Genomic DNA, 10,362 nt, shown 5'->3' on the forward strand with positions numbered 1-10,362 from the left:
AGAAAGAAAGAAAGAAAGAAAGAAAGAAAGAAAGAAAGAAAGAAAGAAAGAAAGAAAGAAAGAAAGAAAGAAAGAAAGAAAGAAAGAAAACTATGAGGATGCATTAATGTAATGGATATTAATATAATGAGCTAGCCTATTAGGTTTAATGAATAGGCTATTGTTAAAAAAAAAAATCACAATGTGTTTATCTATGAGGTTTAATCTGCTCTAGTAGAATGGATAGCCTAATTATTTCCATAAAAGCGCTATACACATAAACTGCATTAAATGATCCTCCAATGTGTGTCAAGGTTTTTACAGCAACTATTTTAAACATCTAAAAGAAACCTGTAGAAATGAGAGAAAAAACTACAACTCCCAGAATTCCTAGATATCATTGATGACGCAGTCAAAAGTGGACCAGCACGTTCCCTCCCACCGAGAAACTGCTTGACTTTATAGTATTATTGCCTATATTGTTTACTTGAAACATTTATCCGCTAGTTTATCGCAAAGGTGGCGATGGCTGCTCCGCTGAAAGTATGTATTGTTGGTTCAGGAAACTGGTGAGTATGAACGTGTAATGATTAGATATGATCAATATGTGATTGGTAATGAGATTAATATATAGAACATATGGCGTGGACCAACTGCTATAGCTCAGAGAATACTTACATTAACTGGAGCGCAAGTTTAATTGCCTGCGTATTAATATCGTTTTTCAGGTCCTTATGTTAAACATTGTTATTCTGGGCAAAATCAAGTGATTAATGACTTGATCTGATGAGCTGCATGCTGCATAACACTCATTTGATTGCAGCTGGCAAAACAGCTTCTCAGGGTTGTAAACCCTGCTTGAAACGTCTCAGTGAACTGCTGTTTAACAACAGACTGGCATTTTGATTAAAGATACTGTTGTGTTGTACTGTGCCAAGGGGCTCTGCTATTGCAAGAATTATTGGCTCCAATGCACAGAAACTCCAGTGCTTTGCCACAACAGTCAAGATGTGGGTGTATGAAGAAATGGTCAATGGCAAAAAGCTTTCTGAGATCATCAACACAGAGCACGAGAATGTCAAGTATCTTCCAGGCTACAAACTCCCAGAGAATGTGGTAAGACAGTGGGTGGGGTGCATAAATATTGTTTTACGCTAGCTTGATCTGATGTGGAAATAAGTGTCAGATTAATGGTGTTTTTCCGGTAGGTTGCTGTGCCGCAGCTTCGGGATGCCGCGGATGGTGCCGACCTCCTGGTTTTCGTGGTCCCTCACCAATTCATCCGGAAACTGTGCGATGAGATGATCGGCTGCGTTTCGGAGAAGGCTCGTGGAATTACACTAATCAAAGTGAGAATACTCTGCATTGTACAGAATTGACTTGTAGTGCTTTTTGAAAGGCTTCCTAAGCTATACTGAAGAGGGAAGGTTTTATTTTGGGCTAGTTGTGGCCTAATGGTTAGAGAGTTGGACTTGTAAAGTCGCAGGTTTGATTCTCAATACCGGCAGGAAAAGACTCACCCAACTACTAATCGCTCCCCGTGTGTGTTCACTACTCACTGCTCCTAATGTGTGTGACTGTGCACTAATGCAATCCCACAATACACCGCAAAACCGAGTGTACAACCGATGTATGCTCAACGGCTAGAGAATACCCATAATGCACTGTGAAGGTCGCACACTGAATTAATTCCCGCGTCTGACCAGAAGATGGTTGCCCGCAGCTGAATCATCCATCAATTTTCCAATGTGGGCACAGTGTAATACCATACAGGTATAAATTCCTTTTTAATTGATTGTTAAATTGTTTAATTAAGGTTTATATGTAGTTTCCATGACAGAGTTCAAGATAAATCTTTTCATCTTTTCTTTTCAAGCTGCAGGTTTGCTAAATTTCAAATGATTATTAAACAGCAAGCACAAACTATGCAAAAGCAGCATCCCTTCCGGCATACTCAGTGTCCGAATTCGCTCACTCATCATTCACTCCGTCCAGTGAACTATATTAGTGGACTAATGTAGGAAATAGGGAATGAGGGTATAGGGGGCTATTTTTGACACAGCCCGAGTTTTGGTCAAACCTTGAGAATCCTCTTCCATGCAGACAGGGATGTTCAGGACTGAAGAATGCTGAGAAGTCTCAGACTTTGTCTTTTTAAAATCTCAGCACAGTGCACCATATGTGGAGTGACTCATGGGTAAAAAAGGGCCCTCTGTCCTGCTGGCAAACTCTTTGCGTGCAAATTACCTCCTGGTGCTAGTTTGTCTCCTCTGTTACTGACTATGCCACTCAGGGCTTCATCTCTGTAGTTGTACCTCACCAAATTAAATGCATCTTCTTCACTTCGCTATTTGAAAAGTAGCCTCATTAAATTTCTCACAGTGTTCCGTGTATAATTTAAAAAAGATATGCTTTGTCTGTTTTCTTTTTCAGATTTCTGCCCATTTCTTGTGTACTCATTCAACCTCCCTTATTATTTTTGTTCTGCTTTGGTGTTCCTCCTCATTTTTTGAGTCATTAGGCAAAGATAGTCCTCCTAACATCTGTGTTTCAGAGTTATATCTACTGAGGGGGAAATGGTGTGATGCTACATTAAAAGAGCGTTGATAGAATTCTCTCTTTTTTCCTTCTTTGTAGGGCATAGATGAAGGACCAGAAGGATTGAAGCTCATCTCTGACATCATCCGGGAAAAAATGGGCATCGATGTCAGTGTCCTAATGGGGGCCAACATTGCCAATGAAGTGGCGGCCGAGAAGTTCTGCGAGAGCACCATTGGTGAGTGAATGTAAACTGTGAAAATACTGTAGATAGTGGTGCTTGTAAGGAACCACATATACCACGAACACACTGCGGGTAAATTCAGTTCATTTGTTAACGCTTAATCCTGTTCTGTATACACAAAGTTCAGTAATTTGCAGGAGTGACAACCGCATTTACAAAAAATAGCATTGTGTACGAAACCGAACTGGACAACCAGTTGTTAAAGGGGTCCTATTATGCCCTTTTTAGTCTAGATTTTGTTTTGTGGGTGCACTAGAATATGCTTTCATGCTTGATTGTTCAGAAACACATTATTTTTCACATATTTTACATTATTACAGCACCTCTCTCCCCAGTCTGGCTCGAACGCGTCGTTAGTTCGATGAAGCCCCTCCTTCCAAAATACGAAATGTGCTGTGATTGGTTAGCTGTCCCAGTATGTTGTGATTGACACCACGTGTTTGGGAAATGTCACGCCCCTTACCTTACTGTGAGTTTCATCTGCTCAGGTGTAAATATTAAGTATGGTGTTAATTTCAAGCCTGATTCAGACTTGAAGCCTGAAGAATGGTTAATGGTTAATTTTCCTAAGGGGTGGTGAACAGTCTTACAAAAGCGAGAGCTTACAAAAGCTACAGTAAACACTACATCAACACTATTGTTGGCTAGCAGGCGAGCGCAGGCAAAGCTCTGCCCTTTGTTTGCATCTTAACAACAACATAAAACGTATAATGGGAACTGTTAATAGAAAACACAACTACAAATAATAAGACATACTTAAAAGTTTAGATCCATAAACAACAGATTGTCCCGTTAAAGTGAGATCTTTTTGGGAACGTTTCAAAAAAAAAACTGTCTCTTTGATATAGCGAGTAACATTATGACTTCATAAGATCCGGAAAAAACACGTTGTAGTCCAAACTCTAGTTCGTTGTAGTTCTTGGAAAGTGAATTCTGTTAAATAAAATATCTCTTTTTGGAGTGGACTTTGAGCTTTGTAACCTTGCAGGTCTTTTTTTATGATTAAACAGCAACATTACAGACTAACTAAAGTTGAAAAAGTGAAAAGGCAATATAGGACCCCTTTAATGACATATTTAAATGCACGTTAGAGATGTTAGATAAATAAGACCAAACTAGTGCGACCTGCACCTTCCCACTTTAATAACTCCATAAACTTGATCACTTTACAACAAGCCCAAAAACGCTTATAATAAGTGGATATGGCAACACTTCAAGAGAACGCTCTGCAAAGCAGCTTTCCAAGAATAGACAAAACACGACGGCTCTGTTGGCAATGATTTAGTTAAAATAGTATAACATAATATAATATAATATATATAATATTAAAAACGAGTCTTTGGAAACTGTAATATTACTTTGATTAAAAATAGCGGATACCAAACACACAAGGCAGCAGAACATTGCTATGGTGATTACCACAATGTCAGTCATCGCAATTTCTGGAGCAAACTGTGTTCCGTACACGCTCACAATGAAAATATATGGGATTCACTCTCATGTTTAAATGGGTGTACTGTTGTACACATAGTAACTTGCTAAAAAGAACCATGGGAAATCTCAACAAACATTTTCTTCGATCCACAGGCAGCAAGGTGTTGGAGAACGGCCACTTGTTCAAAGAGCTCCTGCAGACGCCTAATTTCAGAATCACCGTGGTGGATGATGCTGACACAGTAGAGCTCTGTGGAGCCCTCAAGGTAAATATCAGTCTTGTCTTGCTGCTCATCCCAAGGGAAATATCTGGATGCAGGCACCTGAGATGCAGGGCTTCGGGGGCACGACTCAGACCTCTGTGTAAAGAAGAGAGCTTGCGCTGCTGAATTTACAATTAGATGCTGTAAGGCCGCTGTCTTCCTCCTCGTAAATACATTGTAAAAATCGTTGTAACATTGGCAAGCTTTGACAAATATTCTGGGTTTTTTACAACCTAAAGAGATCATTCATTCGCCCTCATTTCATTCCAAAACTTTGACTTTCTTTCTTCTGTGGAGCATAAAATACGTTTTTAGAAATGTCTCAGTGGCATTATTTTGATCCATACAATGGAAGTCAATGGCCACCAACAATGTTGTTACCAACATTCTTCAAAACCCCTTTTGGGTTCTGCAGAAGAAAGAAAGTCATACAGGTTTGGAACGACATGACGGTAAATAAATATAACCGAATTTTTATTAAAAAATTATGTTGTTGCAACCCCATAATATATTATGATTTTTTTTTAACATGTTAAATAATGTACTTTTCCCCCCATATAATAAAAGTGAATGGGAATTTAAGCTGTCAGCCTCCAAAGAGACAGAAAAGTACCATGAAAGTATCGTAAAAATGGTCCAAATGTGTCTTCTAAAGCCAAATTATAGCTTTGTTAAGCTTTGATAAATAGACCCAAATCTAACTTATTCTCTTCCTCTTTGTGCATCAGCTGTACAGTTGTTTGCATCATAATTTTGAAGTGGGACTACTTTTCTAAGTGAATCATTTGTTGGTTATTTGTTACATTCTTTTTCTATGTAATTGTATATCTGCCATAGATTCTGCACATAGACATGTCCAGCCCAGAATACTTATGTAAAGTCCATCAGCATTTGATTTGCCAAAGTTACCAATAGGCTTTATGCCGAACGTCACATAAACAAACAGGAAAACATGTCTCATTGCATCTGCTTGTCGGAGAAAGTGTTAACGGCAGTACGAACTGACGGCCATAACTGTGGACTTTTAAGGTAATCAGCAAACCTAGTTAGTTTTTTATGGATTGTTGCCGTTTTATTCGATTTAAAGATCTAAATGTTAGTGAGAAGAAAAAAAAATATATTTTGTTAGATATCAATCTGCATATGCGATGGACATCGGTTATGCTTATCTTTGCTTGCTCCTTTTAGAGGTGTCTTCAGTAAAACTGCTCTATACAAAAGACCTGGAAGTGATGCAACCTGTTTAAATGAACACAGAAGTATGTTGCGCAGAACCCCCAGTTTAGATCTTACTGGTATTCTTATAACCCTTGCTTGCTTATTTTACCACTATTTTTAGCATATTAAAACAATTTCTGAAGGATAATGTGACACTGAAAACTAAAGTAATGGCTAATAAGAATTCAGCTTTGCAATCACAGGAATAAATTACATTTTAAAGTAGATTAAAATAGAAAAGTTATTTTAAATTGTAATAATATTTCACCATTTTATTGTTTTTAATCAAATAAATGAAATAAAAAAAATCGTACAAATACCAAACTTTTGAACAGTAGTGTATATAATATAGGAAAGCAGGATTTATGCTTTTATCGCTTACAAAGTTAATAGGCTGAACACTAATTTGTACCATATTTCTGGAAAGTGCTGGATGCATTGCATCATTCTGGCCTTCTAATAACCTTTCTATCCTTATTTGTCCCTGTTTTAGAACATTGTTGCGGTGGGCGCAGGCTTCTGTGACGGTCTGCGGTGTGGAGACAACACCAAAGCAGCCGTCATCCGGCTGGGCTTGATGGAGATGATCGCTTTCGCCAAACTCTTCAGCAAAGACGATTCCGTGTCCTCCGCCACATTCCTCGAGAGCTGCGGCGTGGCTGACCTCATCACCACCTGCTACGGAGGACGAAACCGGCGCGTGGCAGAGGCTTTTGCCAGGACAGGGAAGGTAAACAGAAAACCCATCCGTTTCGGTCTTTCTCCACTTGCCTGATGGCATGTGACGTACGGTTTATGGATTGAAGGAAGATGCTGAGCATTAGGCACATTTGCTGATGCAGAAAGGATCAATACAGATTTATTTTTCTTTCAGAGCATCGAGGAACTGGAGAAGGAGATGTTAAATGGACAAAAGCTTCAGGGACCATTGACTTCTGCTGAGGTTTATCACATCCTCAAACAGAAGGGCCTAGTTGATAAGTATGTGTAACCATTTTTTTGGCTGTCATATTGTTATAACTGTATTATTTATAGTATTATATATTTGCATTAGCCTTTATGTCGGTTGACATTCTCCTGACGTGGTGTTCATGCACGTGACACAATGCTGAATAAAAATCTAAAGTTAAAAAATTGTATCCTTGCAATACAGTCCATATAAAAGAGATCTGATTCTAGAATTTTATAAATGTGCTTCTTTTTGATGCATCATTTTATCCCCCTGTGTCTGTCCTTATGCATTAAAAATAAGTATTTTTATAAAACATTTGCAGAGTGAATTTAAAAAAAAAATTTTATGGAATTATTATTTTGTCGAAGCATCTGAAAAGTGTGGTGATTTTTCTAGTAATTCTTGCAAACAAAATAAAAATACCAATTAAATACTTTTTAAAAATGTGCCAGAATGTCAAAATTATAACATGATTTTAATTATTGGATGATAATTTCCATTTTAGAGAGAGTACGGACATTTGTTGCTACTTGCTAATTTTAGAAAGTTCTTTTTATTGAATTTTTTTTTATTTAGATAAAAATGTATCTTACATATACACTACCGTTTAAAAGGCTACATTTTAATTCAGCAAAGATGTGTGAATTTGTTCAAAACAGGCATTTATAATGTTGCAAAATTTTCTATTTCTTTGTATTCATCAAAGAATCCTGAGAGAAAATGTATCACAGTTTCCACAAAATATTAAGCAGCACAACTGTTTTCAACATTGATAATAACAATTATAAATGTTTCTTGAGCATCAAATCAGCATATTAGAATAATTTCTGAAGGATCATGTGACACTGAGGTAATGATGCTGAAATTCAGCTTTGCATCACAGGAATAAACTAAGTTTTAAAATGTATTAAAATAGAAAACAGGTATTTAAAATTGTATTAATATTTCACAATATACCTGATTTTACTGTCATTTGAATTAAATAAATTCGGCCTTGGTGTCAATAAGAGACTTTTTTCAAAAACATTAAACAAATCTTAGCAACTTTTGAACGGTGGTGTGCCTAATATTAGAAGGTGGGATTTGTGCTTTTATCGTCTAAAAATCATCTGGATACATTGGACTGTTCTTCATTTAACAGACTGTGTATTATTCAGAGTGACTTACAGAACATGTCTACTGCAGTAACAATCCCCCTGGAGCAACCTGGCGTTTAAATGACTCACTCTAGGGCACAATGTTCTTTGTCAAGATGCATTTACAAAATTGGTGACATCTCAAATCTGCATTATTCTCCAGGTTCCCCCTGTTCACGGCTGTTTATCAGATCTGTTTCGAGGACAAACCGGTTCAGGACATGATCACTTGCATGCAGAGCCATCCAGAGCACCTGTGAGTGTTTCACAGGGACCAGAACCCCCGGTGACTGCCCCCCTCCTCCACCCCCTACGGTCTGTTAGGTGGTCCTACCTCTAACACTTCTCATTTTCTATTGTATACACATACAATGTTATATTTTAAGCTTCTCTTTTCCAGTTTTTGACTAATGATTAGGCTTGAACTCAGGGGTTTGCCTCCGACCTCGCAGGTTTTGTACATGAAAGAATGTACTCAGTTTTTCTTTTGGAAAAGCCATGTGTTGTTCACTCTGTTTGAGCCCATATGGAGTTTTTAACTATTTTCTCTCTGTCTGACTGCCCTCTTGTGGATGGTCCACAATATCACCTCACTGACAGATGAGATGAAATGCCTATTTTTATTTTTATGAAATGACCATAGAGAGATCTAATCATAAACGCTCACTCCACGTCCACATTGAGAGCGACACGACACGACTAGAACGCCTCCGTTATAATCAATGAATTGCATGAGTGTTAATATCCTTTTGAACCAGCACAATACCACTATCCTTAATAAAAAAGAAAACGGGGGGTACTTTTACACATCGTTCGACACAAGGGCACAAGCTAGGTTTAATACTAAGTGTACATACACATTCATTATTTCAGTTCTGATTGTTTCATGTTGATAAATGTTGAAACTGCCATTTGCACCTAACATTTTGGGAGACATTAGATTTAGATTTCTTTAAATGTGAAGATGCCTTACTGGTCAGGAACATTTCTCAGACACTTCAAATAATATTTTAATGGACTCACTTTGGGTTTGAGTTTGTTTTGTTTTAAATGACAATATATTCTATAAAAGGGGCTCAAATCTGTCATCTCAACTTCCCAGCAACCCCCTTTTAGGACTGAGTGCTTTTAAGACTTGTTACAGAACAACATTGTTGACTACAACTTTTATTGTGTTAGTGTTAAAATAATACAATGTTGCATATCTACGCTTCAGGAATGCATTAACATCTTGTTTGAAACCCCTAATCGTTGATGTAGTAATCCTGAAAAGCTGAACAACAGTTCACGTTACCGTTTTAGTGCCCGCATCTTTATGGAGATTAGCATTAAAAATACTTAATCTGTATTTGTACTATGAAAATAATGAAGGAAGGAGATCTGTAGTTTTCAAACAAGGGAGCTTGTTAGGTGAGCAGCTAGTGTTTGAATCCATAATGGCCTTTTTTAGCACTGTCCTGTGCTTACAGATCGGTTAGGTCATACCTAACACTAAAAGATTAGCTCTTAGCATGTAGCTGTTACAGTGTGTCTATTATTCCTGTGTTGTTTTTCTTTTTTCAGTGTTCATGTAAGAGTTTGAATCATATAAAAGTATTAAACTGTGCAAATGTTGCGGTGAGCTCAGTGTAACACTCCAGTGGATGAACTATATAAAACTGCTCCATGTTGTTTTATGAACCCGTCCTGTATTCTCTCCGATGAGAATGTGATCGTCTTTGCAAGTTGTTCTAACTAATGTCATCAAGGCTGAACTTTAAACAAATGCTGCTTTTGAAAGTAACCAATAAAAAAATCTCTGTGCTAAATGTTTGTTTCATTAATGTATTGTTCTTGGTTTAAATATGAAGCAACATTTTAAGATCCTAAAGTAGCATAAGATGTCACAATTTAGATTGTAGATCACAAGTTATGTGGAAGAAGAACTGAAAACTCATATTACATTATTTTTTATTATATTTATTAAAACTGTCTATCTAAATTAAAATACAATCAATATGTAAACTGTAGATCACAAGTTATGTGGATGAAGAAATGAAAACTCAAATTATATAATTTTTATGGTTTTAATTCATCTAAATAAAAATACAATCAATATGTAAACTGAAAGAAAAGCATTTTACCCTCTCAATAATTTTTATTTATTTATTGAAGAACATGCAATTAAAACTTATGATAGGCCTATAACAAATTAAATTGTGGTTAATTAAAACACACACACATTCAATATTTAATTAAATGTATTAAATACATTTACTCTGAATATTTTAGTCCTCCACATTCCTTTCCGAGTTGGTGAGTGTTGCTCACACTGAATGTGGTTGATGATAGGCTTGGTTTCTCTTGCATAAACATTTATTCTTTAATACATATAAATAAATATATAATATTTATGCAAGAGAAACCAATCAACCACATTCAGTTTGAGCAACACTCACCAACTCGGAAAGGAATGTGGACTAAAATATTCAGAGTAAATGTATTTAATACATTTAATTAAATATTGAATTTAGGTATTTATTTCATCTAAGTATATATATATATATATACATGATGTATGTGTTTGTGTAAGTATTATCTGTTATTATATATGATCTG

The 10,362-nt window shown here is 36.6% G+C and overlaps 1 protein-coding gene across 1 annotated transcript; it reads left to right on the forward strand.

Moving 5' to 3' along the window:
• Positions 1 to 393: 393 nt before the first annotated feature.
• gpd1l (glycerol-3-phosphate dehydrogenase 1 like) lies at positions 394 to 9,572 on the forward strand. The gene is made up of 8 exons (XM_082150959.1): positions 394 to 548; positions 918 to 1,095; positions 1,188 to 1,328; positions 2,617 to 2,755; positions 4,349 to 4,461; positions 6,170 to 6,406; positions 6,551 to 6,657; positions 7,928 to 9,572. Exons 1-8 carry the CDS (start codon positions 505 to 507, stop codon positions 8,022 to 8,024), a joined length of 1,056 nt encoding a protein of 351 aa, XP_082007085.1. The 5' UTR covers positions 394 to 504; the 3' UTR covers positions 8,025 to 9,572.
• The last annotated feature ends 790 nt before the right edge of the window (positions 9,573 to 10,362 follow it).

The sequence above is a fragment of the Leuciscus leuciscus genome (assembly GCF_965113295.1).
Source record: "Leuciscus leuciscus genome assembly, chromosome: 20".
Taxonomy (NCBI): Eukaryota; Metazoa; Chordata; class Actinopteri; order Cypriniformes; family Leuciscidae; genus Leuciscus; species Leuciscus leuciscus.

Bases quoted from the DNA above. Each gene is read 5' to 3' on its own strand.
- gpd1l (XM_082150959.1), top strand. From the start codon at position 505: ATGGCTGCTCCGCTGAAAGTATGTATTGTTGGTTCAGGAAACTG. The intron at 2,756-4,348 runs GTGAGTGAATGT...TTCGATCCACAG, and splicing joins GTTCTGCGAGAGCACCATTG to GCAGCAAGGTGTTGGAGAAC. The intron at 4,462-6,169 runs GTAAATATCAGT...TCCCTGTTTTAG, and splicing joins AGCTCTGTGGAGCCCTCAAG to AACATTGTTGCGGTGGGCGC.